Source organism: Cololabis saira, chromosome 19, assembly GCF_033807715.1.
Source record: "Cololabis saira isolate AMF1-May2022 chromosome 19, fColSai1.1, whole genome shotgun sequence".
NCBI classification, from domain to species: domain Eukaryota; kingdom Metazoa; phylum Chordata; class Actinopteri; order Beloniformes; family Belonidae; genus Cololabis; species Cololabis saira.
This window is the reverse complement of record NC_084605.1, coordinates 29,124,501-29,146,982: the sequence shown is the minus strand read 5'-3', so window position 1 is coordinate 29,146,982 and position 22,482 is coordinate 29,124,501. Positions and strand designations below refer to the sequence as shown.

General features: G+C 43.1%; 1 protein-coding gene across 1 annotated transcript in view; it reads left to right on the top strand.

Annotated features, from left to right (window-relative positions):
* Positions 1–799: 799 nt before the first annotated feature.
* Positions 800–22,482, top strand: part of prkcea (protein kinase C, epsilon a) — a 48,603-nt gene continuing 26,920 nt past the window's right edge. The window contains exon 1 of the mRNA XM_061708939.1: positions 800–1,792. Coding sequence (XP_061564923.1) covers positions 1,448–1,792 — 345 coding nt within the window. The 5' untranslated portion in view covers positions 800–1,447. The remainder of the gene's footprint in view (positions 1,793–22,482) is intronic.

Genomic DNA, 22,482 nt, shown 5'->3' with positions numbered 1-22,482 from the left:
AAATTTGTGGCTGAAACCGAAATCGAAAATAATAATAAACTGTAAAATCCCATTACACTTAAAACAAGAGTCATCACCAGAAAAATAACTTGTTATTTGACAATTTTCACCTGTTTCAAGTAAATTTTCACTTGAAATAAGTAGAAAAATCTGCCAGTGGAACAAGATTTATCTTATAAGCAAAACAATCTTGTTCCACTGGCAGATTTTTCTACTTATTTTAAGTGAAAATCTACTTGAAACAGGTGAAAATTGTTGTTTTTTTCCAGTGATGAGTCTTGTTTTAAGTGTAATGAGATTTTTTAACTAAAAATGAGACATTTTAACTAGAAATAAGACAAATATTCTTGTTAAGATTTTGGGTTTTTGCAGTGTATTATGTCAGATGTGCTGTATTATTGCCACCTTCCACCTAATACCATTGTTTTGTATTACTCTAAGAAAGGTCTTCTGCCTGTTTGCGAGATAGAGTTGAAAATGTCAAAATGCTGTATTAAAGGAAGGCTAAAACTTTTATTCCTTGTCCCCCACTGGATTTATTCTCTAAAATTTTACTGTTTATTGTCCCCCCCAACTATGAAACGGGATTTTCGCCCCTGCACACACACACACACACACACACACACACACACACACACACACACACACACACACACACACACACACACACACACACACACACACACACACACACACACACACACACACATCACAAGCCTCTCTCTCTCTCTCTCCCTCCCTCTCTCTCTCTCTCATCCGGCGCGAGTGACGCGTTTTGCGCATTTCCTGCAGCTCGCACTGACGGATTCAGGATCAGGAGGGGAAACGAGGGGAAAGCAGCGCAGGGAACCGGAGGCAGAGGAAAAAAAAGCCCCAAACCGAGCGGGACTCTGTGATGTATCCGGGGGGCTGGTGAGCCCGACAGAGACCGTAACAACCCCCCCTCCTCCTCCTCCTCCTCCCTGCTCGGAGCTCGGACCGCCGGAGACTCTCCCGGCCGGACAGACAGGAGCGGCTGGCCGGAGACCAGGCACCGATCCCGGATGGCTAGGCGCGGCTGCTCTCCCCCGCCGTGACCCGGGGAGGGGGACAGGACCTCGGCCACAGCCCCGTGACGTCCACGTGAGCCTCTCCGGCTGCTGCTCTCTCCACCAGGTCTGTGTGGCTCCTAATCCAGGCCCGTCCCCTCCTTTTTTCCTGCGTAAACACACATGGGGAACCATGGCTGGGTCCGACTGAGGAGCCGTCGGGGTTATGGGATGTAGCGGGACTGAGCAGTGACCCCCCCACCCCCCGGTTATTGCGAGGAAACGCGCTGCGTTCAGGAGCAGGAGCAGGACCAAGACCCTAAACACACACACACACACACACACACACACACACACACACACACACACACACACACACACACACACACACACACACACACACACACACACACAGCACCATGCCGGTGTTCAGCGGGCTGCTGAAGGTGCGGGTGTGCGAGGCCGTGGACCTGAAGCCCACCCCGTGGGCGCTGCGCCACGCCGTGGGCAAGAGCGGCTCCTTCCTGCTGGACCCGTACCTGGCCCTGAACCTGGACCAGACCCGCCTGGGCCAGACCCAGACCCGCACCAAGACCAACAGCCCCGCCTGGAACCAGGAGTTCTGCACCGAGGTGCGGGAGGGCCGCAGCCTGGAGCTGTCCGTCTTCCACGACGCGCCCATCGGATACGACGACTTCGTGGCCAACTGCACCATCCAGCTGGAGGACCTGCTGCAGAACGGAACCCGCCACTACGAGGACTGGGTACGTGTGTGTGTGTGTGTGTGTGTGTGTGTGTGTGTGTGTGTGTGTGTGTGTGTGTGTGTGTGTGTGTGTGTGTGTGTGTGTGGGTGTGTGTGTGTGTGTGTGTGTGTGTGTGTGTGTCAGTGGCGTCAATTCAGTGGAAGCTAAGGTATGGCAAGGTTACGAGTCACAGATCTAGAGTATCAATCAACACGTCCAGCAAATACTCATCACAGAAGTCTGCTATGTAGCTTATCTGTGTGGTCAAGAAAATTGGAACTTTTTCAAATGCAGTCTCGCTCACTGCAAAAACTCAAAATCTTACCAGGAATATTTGTCTTATTTCTAGTTAAAATGTCTCATTTTTAGTCAAAAATCTCATTACACTTTAAACAAGAGTCATTACCAGAAAAATAACTTGTTATTTGACCATTTTCACCTGTTTCACTTGAAATAAGTAGAAAAATCTGCCAGTGGGACAAGATTTATCTTCTCATTACTAGCAAAACAATCTTGTTCCATTGGCAGATTTTTCTACTTATTTTAAGTGAAAATCTACTTGAAACAGGTGAAAATGGTTGTTTTTGAGTCTTGTCTTAAATGTAATGAGATTTAACTAGAAATAGGACAAATATTCTTGTTAAGATTTTGAGTTTTTGCAGTGTATAATAACTAGTGAAATCGATCATGTTGTTCTTATTTGCATTTGTAGTTATTCCATAAATGTATTTAAAAAAACAAACATTTACATTTAACCCTTGAAGCAAAGGTGTGGCGGCTGCCATACCTTGCCATACCCAATTGACGCCCCTGGTGTGTGTGTGTGTGTCAGGCTGCACGGGGCACCCAGAGAGTTGCTTTTGCATGTGCAAGCTGACAGTGAGCGTGGGGTGTGTGTGTGTGATGTGTGATTTAACCACAAAGGAAGGAAAAAAAAAAAAAACCAACAACAAAGCAAACAGCGCTACAGTTAGGCCTCCATGCTTTGCATAGTGTGTGTGATGTAGTGTGTTCGGGGTGAGGTGGAACTGACCTCCACTTTAATCTCGCTGTGGATCACAGTGCTGGTCTGATTTCCTCAGGAGTGGATCCCTGATTCAACCTGAATGTCATGGCATTAAGAGGAGGTGAAAGTGTATTTTCAGATTCAGATTCAGATTCAGATTTAGAAAACTTTATTTATCCCCGAGGGGCAATTGCAAGACAACTGAGCAGCAAGACGTTGAAAATATCAAATAGAATAAGAAGTAAAATAGAATAAAATGAACAGATAAATGGGGCATGTCTCGTTATGTACAAAAAAATATATATAAATATAAGAATGTCAAACATTTTTTTACAATAGAGTGACTGTAGTTGTATAAATAAATTATAAAGTATAAAGTGTCAGTGTAAAGAGTCAGTGTAAAGTTTTATATAAGTGTTAAAGGCCGAGAGCAATTCAGCTGATTATAGAGCATGTATTGGTACACAGTCATCCCCCAGCGGCTTTGTTCAGAACATTTCTGGCTTTAGTTTGGACCTTTTTAGTGTTATTAATTGCTTTTGTGGATTTGAACATAGTCACTATAATCATCATCATCATCATCATCATCATCATCATCATCATCATCATCATCATCATCGCCGTCTTTCATTTTCTCTTTCAGTGTCTATATGTTGTCAGACTGTTTAGATGACACCTGGTTGTTCTGGTGGGGGGGTTGTTACTAATACTTTAGCATCGGGCTCTAAAGTCGTCCTCTTATTGGAGAGTGACGTTGCTTTCACACCTAATAGTCCAGTAGACTGTGCAGTTGAGGTCCGAGTTTGCTTTCACGCTGTCCTTAAATCAAATGAACTGAACCTTTTCAATAACATGCCCCCCCCATCCTCACCTGTGGTGGCGCTGAATCACCATTTACTGAAAGAGGAGACGAGGGAAGCAACGAAGAAGAAACCTTGGTCATCCATTGGTTGATGTAGTGCGGCGTTCCCGCCAATTAGTTTGCAGACTGTGATGTATTTTCATCTGACCGTACTACTGTCAGAGCTTTTACCGCATCTGACCGCTAGACATTTCTCGGGGCCATCGTGCTTCACACGTGTGTTTGTTTAGGTTGTGTTTACCCATGATGCACCGTGATAGTCTGCTTCTTCTCGCATTTGGTTCGCTTGAATCGGACTACGTTTTTAAGTGGACCAGAGTTGGTTTGTTTGAACCACATCAGAGTTCGAATTCGCATTTCCACCTCCATTAACGAACCGCGGAGTGTTGGTCTGAATGACCGCCTGTCATCGTCTTGAAAACACTTTAAAAACGTTGGAGCGTGTTCTCCGTCGATGATGTGGCTGGGAAATAGAGGAGATGCTTCTTCCTGCAGGGAAACATGACCCTCCGGGCGTGTGGACAATGCTGTAGCAAGACAGGTGAGAAAAAGGAAATAAAAGTAAACTGAAAGTGCAACTAAAATAAGTATTTCAATTCCAGTCATGGGAGTCACTTTTCAGTATTCCTCCACCTCTCCTCCTCTCTGACATTTGACAGCAACATGCCGCCATAGATCACCAAGTGTCAGAATGTGGTAGATTAGAAAAGAGGATGTTGGGGTTGTTTTCCGGTCTTTGACGTCCGTCTGAGACCTGGAGCTTTTAAACTGATTTGGGCGTCCCGGCTCTGGCCTGCTGCTCCTCAAGCCTTCATCTCTCTCTTTCCCTTTTTCCTGGAAGTATTTAAAGGAGCCCTTGTATTTACCAGACAGCAGCCTAGATGTTGCCGAGCGTCTTCAGGAGGCGGTCGGATGTGGGAAATCAAGCGTGATTTGTTTTTGCTCTGCAAATTCTGTGTCAAAGATAAAGGTGAGCAGTTTTCACGGGGGCCTTAAACGCAGCAACAGTTCCCAGCAAAACAGCAAATGTTCTGTCAGACGCTGTTTTTGTGGCATAAAGAGTCTCCTGAATGTCAGAGTATTTATTAGAGTTCCTGCTCTCAGTTGGATTAGCATATGACCATGATGTAATGTTAAAAAAAAGAAAAAAGAAAAAAAGAAGCAACAAAATGTCCATTGTGTTGAATTAATCTCCAATCTGATGTCCCGGGAAGCTTACTTTCAGATGTAACTCTGTAAGAACCTTGTTGTGAGCGTTGTGGATGTCCAAGGTGTCCACGACTTCAAGCTCAGGCGTGTGTGAAGCCTCAACCAAAGGTTTCTTTGGGGGGGGGGGGGGCTTTTAATTGATGTACAGTTACACAACCATATGCTATATCAGCGTACGTAAGCATATATAAATAGGCATGCACACGCTCGGCTCGCCTCTCAGCTGTCCAGGACAGAGGATATGGATCACTCCGCTGATTGACCACATCCTATTGATCAGCCAGCTGGGGGAGTCAATGCCTCTGCCTCAGAGCACCGCCGTCCCTCCCACTTCCCCTCCACCCCCCTCCCTGCATTACTCCATTACTCACCACTTATGCCACTTGTGCCCCCCCCCAACTGTGAATTCCTCGCTCTTCTTTCTAACACTTACCCCCCCCCTCCGCCCACCCTCTTCATCTAACCATCATCTTCCCCTTCCTGCTGCACTCATGTCCTATCTGCTTCCTCCTGACACCGTTACCTTCTTCTGCTTCTGCTCCAGTGTAGGGGAAGTTATTATTTTTAGACTTACCAAGGGAATTATCTAACATCTATATATATATATATATAGTATATGTATCAAATAAGTCATATGAGTTAAATTTTTCCAATTTTTCATTTTTAAATGCTCGTCTATTTCTGCCAAGATGGGGCAGTTTTTCAGGACTGTAATAACGTAAGTGAGTGTGATGAGATGTGGTGGAGTCTCGTCTTTTCAGTGACCGTTGTCATTTCTTAAAGCCCAGAATGCAACATTTTACACCTTTTTATACAGCAATAACCAGTTATATGCTATGTGAAGAGATAGCGGTGTAATTGTTTTCTGACCTGAGAGCACCGTCGTGCTCTCTTCGCGTGTCTCATAATCGCTGCTCATCTGTTTTGTGTTGTATAAGCTGGTTGGTCCGTGCATGAGCGGCCCCACGCCGACAGGTACGGAGCGACCAGACTTTCCTGGTCGTTGTTATTCTGAATAATCTGTTTTTTTGGAGAGGTCCGGGTCAGTGAGGTTCAGCTGCTGCAGGTCGACAACTGATGTTCAAGGTTACTGATCCTTTAAAGAGCTTCCTGATGTGGAAATGATTTCAGGTCATCCCAGAGCCAAGTGTGTAAATGAAATGTGGTGCTTAAAACTAAACGTTTTGACCCAACTGCCAATTATCAGAGATGATTAGATTACACTGACTGCAGTTTTCATGGCCAATTTTGATTTCCGGTTTTCTGAAGCCGATAAGATGCAAACAGGTTTCCTGAGCGCAGCTCTTCAACGCTTACAGTTTACAGGGCAAAAAATGAAGTGAATCCAGGAACTAATGACTCAATCGAAAGCTGATTTCTGCACGCTAGAAATTCACCAGATGAAAGGAGTTTTAAGCTGTGGTTTAGAGCAGGACTCCAGTCCTCGAGGGCTGCAGTCCTGCATGTTTTAGATATTTCTGTCCTTCAACACACCTGATTCAAATTAACGGTTGTCACCAGCTTGTCATCAAGGTCTGGACAGCTCTGTTGTTGACACAGCTCCTTGTATCATGGTTTAGAGCCACTTTGATTGGTAAAAGACACAAACATTTAAAGTTTTGCTGTTTGTTGAAAAGGCAGGGTGTCCATGACAAAAAATACCCGAAACATTGCTTGAAGTTTGGGAATACATGCTACATCAGTCTGCAGTGCCATTGGGAGAAGGTTTTGTTGACTGATGAAGGACAAGTTGAATAATGAAGAAAAATACTTGAGACATTAGCAGGGTCGAGAGACGTATTTTTGCGGGAGCATTGTTATTAGGGCCCGAGCACTGACAGTGCGAAGGCCCTATTGTATTTTTGGACTTGTTTTTCTCCTAAGTAGGGCTGTTCGATTTAATCGATTTTAAATCGTAATCGCGATTATGTAATTAGATGTTAAAACGTGAAACTCGTAAAATCGATTTTTTTAATTGGAAATATAACTTACTGTATGTTTGCAAGTGCTGATTTGCTGATTTTTTTTTCAGAGATAAAACTTTATATTTTTTAAAACTTTTTTTCAACTTATTTTACAGAGTTTTGCACTTTATTCATTCATTTTGGGGCAAATGTTCAATAAAAAAACAGCATATTTGAAATCATTTCTTTGCCTTTTGTCAATTCACAAAATAATCGTAATCGTAATCGAAAATCGGATTTTGAGAGAAAAAAATCGAGATTTTATTTTTGGGCAAAATCGAACAGCCCTACTCCTAAGGTTCTGGACCACTTCGTCGTCAGTGACGGAAAACTTAATTCCCCAAATTTGCTAGAATATCAAAACAGGACCCCGTCAGGGTGGCTGTCAGCTAGCTGTCAGAAGTTGGGTGAAGCAGCAGGACAATTAACTTAAACGTGGAAGTTAATCTACCACAGAATCACCTCAGAAAAAGAAAATCCACCTTCTGGAGCGGTCCAGGTCAAGAGTCCAGGTAGGCCTGGGCGATAAACCAAAAATGTACCATTACCGACATTCACTGCGATGACCGACGTCAATTTTCCCATGTCGGTTAATTCTGTGTTTTGATAAAAAAAGAAAATAAACGTCTTTTTATCTGTTTTGACTGTGTGCTGATAGGGTAGTTTAATTCCCCTTTAAAGGAGTATGAGGCTCCTTTTAAGAAATGAGACTCATTAGCGCCACCCTTCGCCACGACGGCCGTCGGGGGTACTGCAGCCAACAGTGAAGCCGGCACGGGAGAACGGGGAGAACGTGCATGCAGCGTCATTTGACGTCACATCCGCAGGGCAGCGCGGGGAAAGCGGCCCCAGCCTTGCAGCACATTTTGCAGCACACAGCCTGTTCAAAGCAACGGACAGATATACTAGAGGGCTCACTCTTTTTTGGTTTGGAACGCTTCATCTGACATTATTACTAGAAAAATTAAAACGTATACAATTTTTTTTTCATAAATCCAGCCTCAAGCTCCTTTAAGACGATGTACAGCGTGTCTGTAATCACGTGACTCCACCCATCCAGTCTGACCGAGAAGGGAAACCCAAGAGAATGGCTGATGGTTCTAATGAAGAAGCGGCTGACGTAACAGACTCGTGCATTTCAACAAGTTCACACACTCTCACATGCCATTTCTCATGCTGAGAAATTAACTTCAGCGCACAGTAACTCTTACAAACGAGTCACGGCACGCTACTGTGTGCTGAGCAGCTGTCTGGAATCAGCCAATCTGGAAAAATAGAAATGTTTTGTTGCTGGCAAAGAGTTTTCGTACATTTATCGTTATCGATGTAAAACTGCCCGATTTATCGTGATATTGATTTGAGGTCATATCGCCCAGCCCTAAGTCTGGGTCTGAATCCCCGTAGATATGCTGTGAAATGACCAGAAGAGAGCCGTTCACACCAGGCGTCCTAGGAACGCGTCTTTGCTGAGCAGTTCTGGATGGTTCCCCCCGAACACGGCGATGGTCTGATCCAGAAATACCGAACGTGCGTACTTGAAGTCTTTGTGGACTTCAGAGGAGTTTTGACCACCTGCTAACTCAAGTGTTCACTTACCTTTTCCTCCAAGTCTGTGAACGTTTCGAGTGCTTGTGTAATAAAGACACGATGAACGATAACCCAGTGTCGCAGTTTAAGCACATTGTGTTGGTCTATTATTGCGTCTTACATGATGAGCGGATCCTTTTTCATGTCAATTTATTAGAAAGAAGAGAATCAGTTAATTCCAAAAGGTTCACATACCTTTTCTCGTCACTGGGGAATGTGTTTTTCCTCTTATTTGGCTGTAAAAACTACAAAAATCATCACAATCCGAAGAGCCGAAGTCACATTTCCTAGACAACATTACAGAATCCAGATGAGAGACAGAAACTGAAATATAAAGCAGTACAATTAATGATTAAAGTCAGAACATTATGGGATGCCATGAAATCAGGGGTACATTTCCTGCTCTTCGCAAGAACCCCAGCTCTGTCTTTTTTCACTCCCCTCCTCCGCCCTTCTGCTGCCTCTTGCATCCCCTCTTGCCATCCGTCCTCATCCCTCTTGTCTCAGCACTTCCTTTTCTCTTTTGTCTCCCACCATTTCTCCGTCTCCTGCGGACCCGAGGGCAGGTTTCTGCTCCGCGTCGCTGGTGAAATATTAACCAGGCTTTGATGCTTATTAATTGTCCCACTCAGTAATTGAGATGCTCGGCGGAGCCCATTCCCATGGTGACGGCAACAGTTCGTCCCCTTGGTGACGAGAGAGAGAGAGAGAAAGAGAGAGAGAGAGAGAGAGAGAAGAGTTGTTGGGGGGAAACTGCAGTAAAAAAACATTTTTCATGTCAGTTTCATGTGAGTTCAAGGCCGTGATGATGCTTTATGGCCGTCTTTGTGCAGCGTGGCCACTCTGAAGGGGAATTGTACTTGAGCCACCATGTTACCCTGACTGGAGGAGGGTGGTGTTCGGAGGTGTTCCTCTAAATGCGCCATAACAGCATTTCCTGCTAGTAATTCAAGCAGCGGACAGGTTTAAACAAGTTTTAGTCAGTTATTTACACCACTGTTGACTCACACGCCCTCTATAATCATCCATCTCAGGACAGAGATGCTTTTCACGTCAGCGGCGACTCAACAAACCCTCCACTGGTGCAGCACAGTTTACACATTCATCTAAGTCCTGCTGTCACACGGTACCGTTCCTGCTGTGTGCAAGTTTAGGAAACGCAACCTGCTTCAAAACTCAGTGGTTTTCCATAATAATAGTGATTTGGGCGTTGCTCAAACGAATCATGGAAATTTTCAGTTGAAATAAAAAATGATTCAGGCTAACATATCAAATGCTGGTAGAGTTGCTAAAATAAAATCTTAAATATCTTTGGACAGCAACGCTATGATGCCAGAGCAGCCTAAATATTACTTGTATAACTTTATTCTGCAGTCATAAAAGGAGGAAGGACTCACTAGTTGTGGAGCCACAATTTGATTGGCTCTCATTTCCGTCAACACCTGAAAAGTTTAACTTTCACAACTTCAGACGCTCAACTTCTATGGACAGCTACGGCGTCGATGCTTCCAGTGTGGACGTATTAGCCAGGAGGTTACTGTGAAACTTAGAACATGTTTTCACAAGATACCGGATCTGATCATGAGGCGAAATCACATGACTTCCAGGTGATGGATTTTTTTGTTTTTATTTCACTAAATTACCTTAATGTATCTGTTATTATCTCCCTTTTAGTTTCATTGTTAACAATTATAAGACGGATATTAGGAGTGACCAACAACCTAGAGCAGCAGTAATAGCTAGTGAGCTGCCCTGAACGTAGAGCAACCTTGAGGCGGGCTCCTCTGTATTTAGGAAATATCTACAATTTGAAATTGGACAGTGAATTCAGTGCTGGATCCACTTCTACCATTTGTAATTTGGGAATTTTGTGTGAAAGGTCGGCACTGTTTCGTTTTCCTTTCCTTTTTTTTGCACATTGCCAAAGTATCGGATGGGGACTCGGTATCAGCAGATGCAGATGCTCAAAATCACATGACTCTGGAGCAGAGAAATGTGATTGGGAACAAACTGCTAAAATACTGATAGGGATGCGTTTCCTCAGAATCTTTAATCACTATTAATATCAACATTATTATTACACAGATTTTGTGGATCAGAAAACAACTTTCAAGCTATTTAAAATCCTTTTCATGAGCGTATTTCCGACTGAACATTATTGCCAATGATATTTTAAAACTCATATCAACCAAAGCTCTCATATGAGAGCAGAGGTGTTTTCTTTTTTCTCTAGTCTTGAGTCCTCCACATTTCCCACCTCAGCTATTTATTAAACTCTGCGGTGGTGAACCGTGCACTACAGTGCATCACGTCTGTGCAGCACCTCGGTACTGGGTCAATATAAAAAGAAGCCTTCCTTGTTTATTCCAAGGTGATGAAAGGCAGAACGGCGGCTTGATGGTTAATTATGCAAGTGCTTCCCAGCAGCGGCCTTTCTGATGAGGAGTTTGCATGTTCTCCAGGTGCTTGTGTGGGTTCTCACCTCCCACTAAAAACATGTACATTAGTAGGGGTGGGCAAAAATATCGATATGGCAATATATCGCGATACTTTTCCAGCTGATTCAATATTTTTTTATTTATTTATTTATTTTTTTAAATATTTTTTATCCCCGATTTTTTTCCCATTATATCACCCAGTGCTCCTACCTAAGTGACAGTCCTGGGCATTGCCACTCTCTACCAACCCTGGGAGGGCCCTGCACTGAGCTCAGGTTTTATTTCACGTTTTATTTAATTTTATAATTTATTTTTTATATAACACAATTGCCTGTCCTTAAAAAATGAAAAATAATGGACAGAGGTTTATTTATTTATGGATTTATATCTATACTGACTGATCACTGTGCCTGTCCTTGGTTTTAGTACCCATCTTTCTTGTGTTTGCCACATAATTAAAGCAACCTCATACTAAATTTAATGTTAATTTCATATGATGTAAATAATATGAAAAACATATACAAATATGTTGTAACTTTAGCTTACAGATATAATAAAACATTGTTTTGACTCAGTTTGTCCCATGAATTGTCACTATAATCTGATGAACGTGCAACTCAGATTTTAAGATCCATCACTATCATCTGATGTACATATATACAACTTGGATTTTAAGATGTGTAATGCATTTTTAAATTTTTCGGTGAACAATGTAGAACATAATAATCGGGATATCGCATAATCGGGATAACGCAATGTGTATCGTATCGTGGCTCAAGTATCGTGATGCGTATCGTATCGTGAGGTCCTTCCCAATACCCACCCCTATACATAAGTTCAATTAGTGATATATAGTTTGTTATAGGAGGGAGGAGTGTGTGGTTGTTGTGATGGACTGGTGACCTCTCTGGGATGTACCCCATCCCTTTCACCTGTAGACAGCTGGAATCCTGCAGAACCAGTGACCCTGAATGGGTCTTTCTTTATTTCTAGTGTCTTTTATTAAGACTGGAAAGTGGGCAGAAGGAGGAGGACGACATGCAGCAATGGGCTTTGACCTGCTGGCAGAACGATTTTGAACCTCTGAATACACGATGCCTGTTCAACCAACTTAGCTACCCAGAACCCAGGTTCAATGGATCTTAAGTTTGCAAGCGTCTCTGTGTTATAAAAACAATTTAAAAATATGGCGCATCATTACTGCAGCAGCCATAGTTGAATTTTTATGACCCATCAGCTGTTATAACCATCCATGAGGGCATTTAAATTTGAAATGTTTCCATGTCTTTCTCAGTAATCGTAAAACTCTTCTGGGTAGCATTAAAATTAATTAAAAAGTCTCCACTGAAGGGTTTTGAAAAAAAAACGTGTGTCCTACTCACAGAGAGAGTCCTATGAAAGAAGAGGGATTTGGAGGGAAATTAAAGAAAGCCAGACAGAAAAGAGGCTCAGGAGAGAGGGAGAATGGTGTCGACGGAGGGCAAGGCGCAGGAGACGAGGTGCAGAAGTGAGCTCAGTGTACATGTAAATACTCAGGCTGGAGGTTGGAGCCCTGAGCCTGCGAGGAAACGACGGCTCAGCGTAGCGGCTCCTCCGAAGGGACACGGATCACCTCAGAAGTCAAGCTGGGACTGTTTGACACTTGGCATCAGCAGAGTTACAGTTAAACACTCGCGCTCGTACGCAGCTGCCGGGATTAATGACCGAAGGGCGACAGTTAAGGACCAGTCGCCGGCCTTTTAAACAAAGACCGTCTATTTAATGTCTGCAAACCAAAACATGTAGCATAACTTAACTTATTAGGATCTACTAATCTACCCTTCGATGTAACTGTAAATATCTCGATACCAAGAAAAGTTGCTGGCAAAGTAAGTCTTTATATGAAATATGATTATTTTATTATTTTTCTTTTTTTAACCAAAGTTGGGTCTCTTTTGCAGCCTTGGCAGACTCTCACTTCTCTTCTTTTAACTGTTTTATGCCGATGTGGCACTGTAGCTTCTTACATTTTGTCGTTTTTCATAGTTAAAATCATCAAGTTCAGTTTAGGTAACGTCGCTGGTGGAAATCCACATTTTTGTAGTGCAACAGCAGTAATCTGTGTAGCCTACTGGCATAAAATAAGTACATTGTAGTACATGTGGCAAAATTCTGCAATTAAATTAGTTGATCAGTCTGTCTGTCTTTCTTTTCCAGTGAAGCCTTTCGTGATATTTGAGATGGAGATTTGAGCCCCTGACGGGGTCACGGTTGTAGGAAGGTTAGGAGCCGGGGCCACCGCGACCGCCCGCCTTTAAAGGAGCTGAGAGCCAGGGGGTCAAAAATAGAGGACGTTAACGTATTAGCCGTGTTGCAACGTTCACCTTTATTGAATGCTTTTCTGCTGAGGGGTAAACTGCTGTACAATTGATAATAAATGTTTAATTATTTAATCCACAAAACAAACATACATGGTCTTCCTGTTTCGCAGGGACTCCGCCTTGTGTCGTAACCAACAAGATAAAATTAAAAATATGGTCCATTAGCCTCATAATACCTTCCCCACTCATGCGCTTTTCACTTTCATGACTGTGGTCACAGCTCTATTTCCATCATCCCTCTCTTTATTCCTGACCTACAGACTCCATTCCCTCACCGGGGCAAGTTGCCGGACAATGACATCATGAACTCCACCCCTCGGTGACCTACCGGTTAAGTAGGACAGGCCGGATTTAAGATTTGCTGTTGTCACAGTGACAATGTGCCGCTGACACGCACAAAGACGAGCACGGTGCTCTGGCCACCGATGCCAGAGCGGGTCAAGCGTTGCTGTGCGTGTGTGTGTGTGCACGCTGCAGGGCGTTTCAGGCATGTTTTCAGTGAAAGGGAAGAAATGGGAGGTTATCTGACAGCTCAGGGACAGCAGGTGAAATGAATATGCTCTGTCCCCTTCTCTCCCTTTCTCTGTGTCTCTGTCTGCGGCCCTGGAGTATGTCTCTGTTCGTATGTCCGGAAAAAAAGGAGCATTTTGGATTAATGTAGGTCAGGGACAAAGTACAGAGAGTGGTAGCTGTAAAAGTGAAAGGGTAGGCTCTGGAGGGGAATTTTAAAGTTGCAATGAAACCACATTCGATGTTCAGGTGCCCTCGTGCCACATCTGTCTCGCACCGTATTCTAGCTTACGCAGCGATATCCGACCCAACAAAGAATGACGAGTGTTTTTAGGAATACTTATCGGTTGTTAGAGTCCCCAGTTAAACGATAAAGAAGATGATGCTGCATCACTGAAAACTTGTGAGTGAAAGTGCTGGTAGGTTCCCTTCCCGTGGCACCACTAAAGCCAGCGAAGGCTCACAGATCACACACCAGTGGGCAGGACGTGTGCTTACAACTTAAAGTGATCCCTGCCCTCTTGACTTCAGACAGAAATAAGGGGACCATGGTAGGATGTTTTTTTTTTCTGATTTTTAAACTTCACTTTTACAAACCGTGATATTCTCTGATACTGGCACCCGACCCATAGACAGATATTTTGGTGCCTCGTCAGTTAAAGAACTAAAAGCCCACACTCACTGAAATGACCTGAAACTGACAAAAGTAGTAAAGAATAATTTAGCTTCAAATGACATTCAGATATTGCTTTTGAATTTCAGTTCAAATCAATCATTGAAAAGAAAGAAATTCACAAAATTAGTTGGTACCTTCATCTTAATATTTTGTTGCACCACCTTTGGAGCCGAATCCCTGAAATCCAGTGGTTTTTGTAACTCTCAGTGAGACTTCTGCCCCTGTAGACGGGTGGTTTGGTCCAGTCCTCAAGATCAAACTGCTCCAGCTGTCTCAGGTTCGAAGGTTTCAACCTTTTCCACAGATGTTTAATAGGATTTTAAGGCTCATGGAAGTCCACTTCAGAATAGTCTTGTTCTTAGTCGTTCCTGGCTGTTTTGAACTGTAGCTGTGTTTTTAGGAGGACACATTACTTGCAACCGAGATCAAGCTTTCTTGGGCAGCAACATTTCACTTTCATGCTTTATTTTTGCATCTATAGAGTTGATGTGACTTGCCATGAAGCTCCAGCTTTGTCTCATCTGTCCAAAAGACATTCTCCCAGAAGCTTTGTGGTTTGTCGGTATACGTTTTGGCAAATTCCAGTCTGGCTTTTGTCTCAACAGGGGAGTTTCTCCTGTCGTCTACTTTGGCTCATGGTGATCGATGCTGTGATGCTGCGATGCTGCGATCTCACATTGATGTACCTCAGATTTCATTTTGGATCTCTTTTTAAGTTACTGGGGGCTTTTGGGTTACCACTCATATTCTCATCGATTCTCAACGCCTCCGAACCAGGAACAGGCGCCTCCGAGACCAACTCGTGCTACCGGGGTCACCAGACAGGAATGAGGACACGTGGTTTAGCGGAGAAATGGTCGGTTTTATTCGTCACCAGACACGTTCACACACATGCACCCGCAGCAGCCGTCGTCTCCGAGTCTCCGGCAGCTCCTTGTGATCACCCTCACGGCCGCCCTTTGCCGGTGTGCAGCCGCTCTTCTTAAACACACAGGCAGGGAGGAGAGATTGATTGGAAACACCTGTGCCCAACCAGCTGATCCAGCCCGCTCCACCTGTGCGCTACTCCCCCGCAGACCACGCCCAATCCTCCACCCTGCCACAACGTCACTAACTAACCCAACCTTTAAGTTGGACAGGACAGCAGCCGAGCCATTCTGGATCATGTACCGGACTATTTTCTGTTCTGGAGTCTCTGTTGGTTGCCTGGCAACTGCTGAGAGCCAAGAAATAGTCAAACCTGCTCCTATAAAATTCCCATAAATCATATCATAATCATAAAGGTAGATTTTTGGTTAAAATCGACGACTAATATTGGTTTAACCGTCAAACAATCATCCAGTTCTTGCCAATCAACCAATGTTGAAAAGATGTGATTGAATCAGTTTTGTTTTGTGGTTGAACCTTAATGCCAACGTCTAATCAATGTTGAGTCAACGTATGCTGCTTGTTGCCCGGCCACTTTTTGTATAATTTAAATGTCAGGCTTCAACGTGGATCCAATATTTCTGCCCAACCTTATTTCAACGTCGATTCACTCTTATTTCGCTATCTGGGTCACCGAGTGAGATATGTTTGATTTAATTTGATGGCCCAGCTGAAGGTGGCGAGCTCGAGAAACAGGGGATGATCACATTGTTGCTGATTTCCGTGTAGCTGGTTTAAAAGAAAATGACCTCGATACCGAACAATTACATCTTTGTTTGCCATTTTCCATAAACAGGCTTTCTTGAAACTGGACTTTAAACTTTGCCCTGACAATACAGGGGTAGCGTTTGATGGCAAATGTGAAGACAGTCTCATTATTGCCTACAGAATTAAAATTAAAGTTTAATTGAATATATTCCTGCAACTATTTAGTCTCCAGACAGGGATTACTTCTTGAATCTTTGGGAAAGCTGTTTTCCTTCGTCTGTTTTCATGTGATGGAGATGGTTGTCTGATCTTAGGAGGCTGCTCATCGGACCGTCTGCCAGTCCATCTGGATATCACACGCTCTTCTTCAGCGTTTGGGATGTCTGTGATGACTGAACGAATTTGGTCAGGAAAGCCCGTTTCTATCAATGTAATTCTCCTCTTGAGCAGGATTGTTGGATCCTTTGATCATGACGTGGGTAACTTCCCCCCCTTTTTTCTCCTTATTTTTTTCCTCGTAGAAAAAACCCCAAACGAGAACCCTTCCCCTCCCTCCGCCTCTCCCTTCGCCTCCCCCTCCACCTCTCCCTCCGCCACACAGCTCAGCTCTTCTTACATTATTAGCTGTGTGTGATGTTACATTAAAGATGCATGACTCTCACGCTGTCTCACTCAGCACGGGCCTCCCGTGCGCGTGCTCGAGTTGCCGCCTGATAGAAGAGGGACAGACACATAACCACGCATGTTATTGTGCGAATGCGGTCAAGCTCTCTCAAAAATGTGTTATTTGACAGATGGGTGTGGGTGGCTGTCACTGAGGCTAAGCGCTCCAGAGAGAGACAGAGGGAGCAGTCTGGTTGGACAGTGATAGCGAGCTCCATGGACAGAGAGTGGGAGGGGGTCAGCTCCACAGTATTGATATAATGCAAGCTTTGAGTGCCCTGTCTGCCTGGTTGAGTGCTTCTCTGTGCGGCTGCATATGGTGTGTGAGTGTGTTTTATTGTGTCTGTCAGAGTGATCCGATGGATTGAATGTGTTAGTGTTAGACTTGTGTGTGTGTGCTTAATGTTAACCTCCTTCTGAAGTCCATTTTAAAGAAATGGCTGGACGCTCTAAGAACTCAGCACAGCAACCCCCCCACACACACACATGCACACATGCTTATTCTGCTTCCCGTGTGTCCGTGAGAGGGTTGGTGAAGTTTCCCTGGTTGTATCAGTGTCCTAATTGGACTAACAAGATTAATGAGGTGAACTAGATTCTCCTGCTCTCCCTCCTCCCATCTTTTGTTGTCTGGGCGGGGAACATCGGCGCGTCTGTGCGTCTGTGCGTCTGTACACACAGTGGGTTACATCCAAGTCACATTACAACCGTTCATAGGTTCATCGGCTGCAGGACATTCACAAACACCATCTATCGCCATTTACCTTGTTTCCCTGTGTACATGAGCTAAATAGTTAATAGCAACAAAATAATAAAAGATGTAAAATGTAATGACTGAAGCCCTGAGTCCTCTTGTAGTTACTCATTAAGTGCTGTTTGGACGGGTCCAAAAGCTCCATCCTCACATTGGTCAACTTGTTTTCCGGGCTCCTTTCTTTCAGACTTGCTATTTAAAATTGTATTTGTTGTTTGAGTCTGCTCAAATGCCATCAGCATTGAACTGAGATGCACGACCAGTTTCATCTCCACATTACTAGACAGAGAAAGAGAGAGAGAGAGACCCTTTTCTATTAAACATTTTTCCCCCCTCACAGTCTGCAGATAAATGTATTAAATTTTGGTTTATCAGCCCATTACGCTCCAAAATAAATAAATAAATCAATGAAAAAACGAAAATAAATCGAGGTGCTTAGTGTGATCGATGTTAAAACTTAAAGACATGGCATCGACAAATGCAATACTGCAAACGACATTTGTGTGTGGGGCCCATCTGAGATATAAATGGGCTGAAAAATGGGGTCCCCCAATGGGATTAATCCTTCATAGCTGTGAAAACTCTTGAGTTACTTGAGTTGCACGGTTATTCAGTCTTTCGGGTTATGTGTAAGAGTGTTGGCAGTTCAGACTCGAGCCTCTCCTGCTCATTTACTTAAGTGTTCCTTGGCAAGGCACCGAGCACAAAACCACTCGATTAGGCAGGCTGGCGGCTCACACGGCGGCCCCGCCGGCAGTGAAGTGTGCATTTATGTGTGAATGGCTGAATAAGTGCTTTGTTAGCTGGAAAATTAATTATTATGTTCACTCTGGTTCAATTATTTGTTGTCAATATAAAGATATTGGTAGGTACTGGATTAGTAAAACAGACCTGACCAGTACTCAACATAATGACACCCCTGATTGTGGTCAGGACTCGTACAATACGTTTAAGGAATGTTCATTGATTGGGAATAATACGCGCGCTAGTGATGCACCGAAATGAGAATTTGTGGCTGAAACCGAAACCGAAAATAATAATAAACACTTGGCCGAATACCGAACAATACCGAACATGGTTCTTCGCAGTTTTTCATTTATTTTGCCAATTTTTTCACCATTGCAAAAATCAAATAAATTTGATTTAGGCATGCTTTTCAAAGAAAAAAATCTTTTACAAAATTACAAGAAAATATTTATTGAACATAAAAAACTGAACATTTTTTAATTTCCCAGCATTATGTTGTTTTGGTTCCACTTCCTGGTGAATGTTAGGTAAAATTCTTATGTGGTTACTTTTTGGTTGGCCAACGATTTATGTTTGTGGTGCGCAACAGGTACGGGAGCGGCCAGTCTATTTCCTTATATTACAACGCCGTTATTAATTGTTCGGTTTTTTCCCCACTTATTCCACCGAACACCGAAAGTGTTTTTTTGCCATTTTCGGCCGAACAATTTCGGTTACCGAACAATCGGTGCATCACTAACGCGCGCCGCTTGTTTTCTCCTCAGGTAACGGTTGTAGGCGAATTATAGCATAACATGGGTTACGACGGTTCAGAGATAGGGGATCTTAGGGACATAGTTAATAGTTAACATCTCGACATTTCAGGTCAATAGTATTGCTAAAAGCATTATTACCGAGGGCCCGGTTCTGCTCTGGTGTGCCATCATGCCAAGATATTGAAACCAACCCATCTAAAGGAAAGAAAGTTATGGAGCCCTGAAAGTTTGAGTCAATTCATGTATAACTTTTACATGTAAACGTAACAGGTTATAACTTTGACTTTGTCCACATTAATCCACTAAAGCATCTAAAATTCTGGAAATGACCCCTTTTTTTGCAGTTCACTTTTATATGGGCTTTCCTCTCGTAGTTGCAGTGTTATTACATGCAGGGTTTAGTTGCCAAGGACTACAAAGTCAGCAGCACTTGCTGCTCCTTCCTCAAGCTGTTTACAATGTCATCAAGATGCTTTGTGAGTTATCTTCAGCTGCTGCTTGTATGATGAAACTTGATGAATCAGAGATGAACATTCAGTTACCAGATGAGCGAATGATAAAACTATGTCAGTGTTTCCAAATGTTTACAGTTTTACCCATCCACATTAAACTGTCACGGTTGCATTTACAAGCTGAAAAACGGGCTACCAAATTCACTGTAGTTTTGTAGATGAAGGTGTAATCGCAACGATAGTTTTAAAATGAAGACACATTAATGTGGACATGGCTTTAGTGATGCTCTTCCTCTGGTGCCGCGCTTGTGTCAGTGCCACTTCAGACCTTCCACTTGTCTAAAGCCCATTTGAAAAGAGGTTTTAAACATATTTGGCGGTATCATTGATTGTGTTTCATTTTTAAAAGCAGTGGGAAACGCTGCTTGTGAATGCCACTCTATTGACCTCATGAGCTGCATTCACAGGCTACAGTTTAGAATGTTTTTTATGAGTGCAGTCTGCCTCACTTGCTAGGCATGCAGGTCCACGCTGAAGCTATGCTTTTGTTTTTACTCTTTAGATATGGCTGACAAAATGAAAAATCTTTTTTTGTTTTGTTTCTTTAATGACCACATTTGTCGTGGTTTAGGATTTCCTGCAGGGTTTTGAGTTTAATTTAATCTGTTCTATCTGGTTCTTTAGTTTTGGTCTCGTGTTTTTTGACCCGCCTCTTGTTTTATCTTGAAATTCTGTCCTTGTGTTTTGTAATTGTTTGACTTCCTGTAATCCCATGTCCCTGATTATTTGCACCTGTGTCTCTGTGACTATATTATGTCTTTCCCTTCCTCCCGGCTGGTCCGTTCGCTAGTTTGCATTTGTTTAGGTCAGATTTTGGATTTAGTCTAGTTAAGAGTTTCTTTGTACTAACTTTCCTGCCCAATCAACACTTTTTGATTAATAAAGGACCTTTTTTTGTTTGCTGCTTCTGGCTCCTTAAGATCTCCTGCGTTTAGATCCTCAGCACCACCTTTCCCTACGACAAGATCTCAGCTGCTTTTGATGGTCACAATAATCCTGTCCTAGTCCCTGATATAAGCTGTCCTTGGTTCTCGGCCAGCAAAGACTCGGTGCTGCTCGGGAACCAATTCTCTTTTCTTGGAGCTGGTTCTCAGGTGGTCCAAATGCCAGGAACTGATTTGAGATGAGGCTCTGGCTCTCAACCAGGGCTAGAAGTGCCTGGTTGGTGAAGGGGTTTAAAACACCTGGCTGGAGTGAAACTATCAGCAAAGTGGAAAATAATCTGTTGCTTAAATTGTGACTCAATAATTCAAGTAAAAATGGAAAAAATGAGCCGGAATACTAAAAACCCGAAGAGGGTTTCTGCGGTGAGGAGATTTACTTGAGACTTCCTCTGAAGCGCTCATGAAGGAACCACATGGCTCAAGTGACCCAGTATAACTGGTGATGTGGAAACAGGGCAGGTTTTGGCTGGCGTGCCACTTCACAAGCCGAGCACCAAATCAATGACGATGCCGTCCATTTGCTCCACTCTGATCCAAATCAGCCCGAGTCCATCTTTGAGCTGAAATCCCTGCTGAGATGTGCTGTTATGCAAGCGGGTACATTTGGGGATTAGCACATCATTTTCAAGGGTAGACATCAAGAGTTTAATGGCATTTATAGGTCATAAATCCCATGCTGTTGTCATGTGTTAGACTTGCAAACAAAAGGATATTTGTGCGCTCGTACATAAAACATCTTTAAGCTTGTTCCTCTAATATTTACATAAGGTTTATGATAGATATTACAATATTTGGCAAAGGTTGTAAAGTATTGCTGACATTTTTCTCCTACAATTATTTCAGCATTACTTGGCATAAAACGATGGAAAGACAAGAAGAATGAATTAATCTACATTTTTGTTTTTTGTATTGCTTGCCAAGTTTAACTTCAGTCCCAAACACAATAAAGACATTTACTGCAGGAAATGGAAATGTGGAGGTTACAAAAATGTGGGGGTCATTTTTCATTTGACATAAGAAGCAACTTCACATTGGCATCAGCCGCACGCGTCTCATAAAGTCCTCTTCTTGTAGTGGAGAGCTTTGCCGCATGGGATGCATGCACCGCGCCCGCAGTGGCGGGAGGGTTCAGAGTTCATTTTGTATTTGTTTGTGTTCTTTGTGTCTCATGTTCAGCAATCCATGGAAGCACATGTGTGTGTGTGTGTGTGCTTGTGTGTTAGTCTGACCGTTGCATAAGAGGATCTGCTACTGTCCCAGAGCTTAAAGGAGGATTTAAACCTCTCTTTCTCACTCTCTCATGCTCCCGCTCTCTGGCGGTGTCGTCTGCCACTCCAATGCTCTCTGTCGCCGTCTTTAATCTCCGTAATTGCACGTATATTGTAGCTGGACCTTGTGATTATTTGTTGAATAAATCTGTGTGTATAAAGGAAATGGATTTTGAACCAAAAAAACCTATCACAGACTTAAGGAGAAAGAAGTTTAACTTCTAATTTATCTAGTAAATGTGTTTTGAGACAGTTGTGACAACAGCTACAGCTGATGTATTATGTATGCGTTGTACACTGAGTATTAATAAGGGATGGGGTTTCTGGCAAGAATACCTTGATAATCACCAGGAAATTTTACGCAGACTATGACTTTTTTCCTTTTGCGAGACGAATGCATACAAAGAATGACTCGGAGGCTTTTTGGCCCTTTTCACTAAGCTTGTTTAGTTTGCCACAGGATTGTCGAGTAAAACATTGCACGCTTTAAATCAAATTTTATCTGGTGATGAAAACAAGCCACCGGAGGTTAACCAACAAGGGTTTTTTCTCCTTTCGATGCCAGTTTTTAGAAGTCATGACCGCTGATGGCGGATTCATGATTTCCATTTTTTGGGGTTTATTTTTCTTTTTTTTTTCTTCCCATCCACATAATTAGAAATAACATTGAAAAAAAAACAACACCAGATGATGCACATATTTATCAAATACATTTTAAAATTCAATTCATCAAAGAAAGCTAGCGGCAGTGTCACAAGTTTACCAGCACATCTTGTGCTTTTTTTTTCTTGCAAGCATCTGCCCTTTTTTTCTTCCTCCTA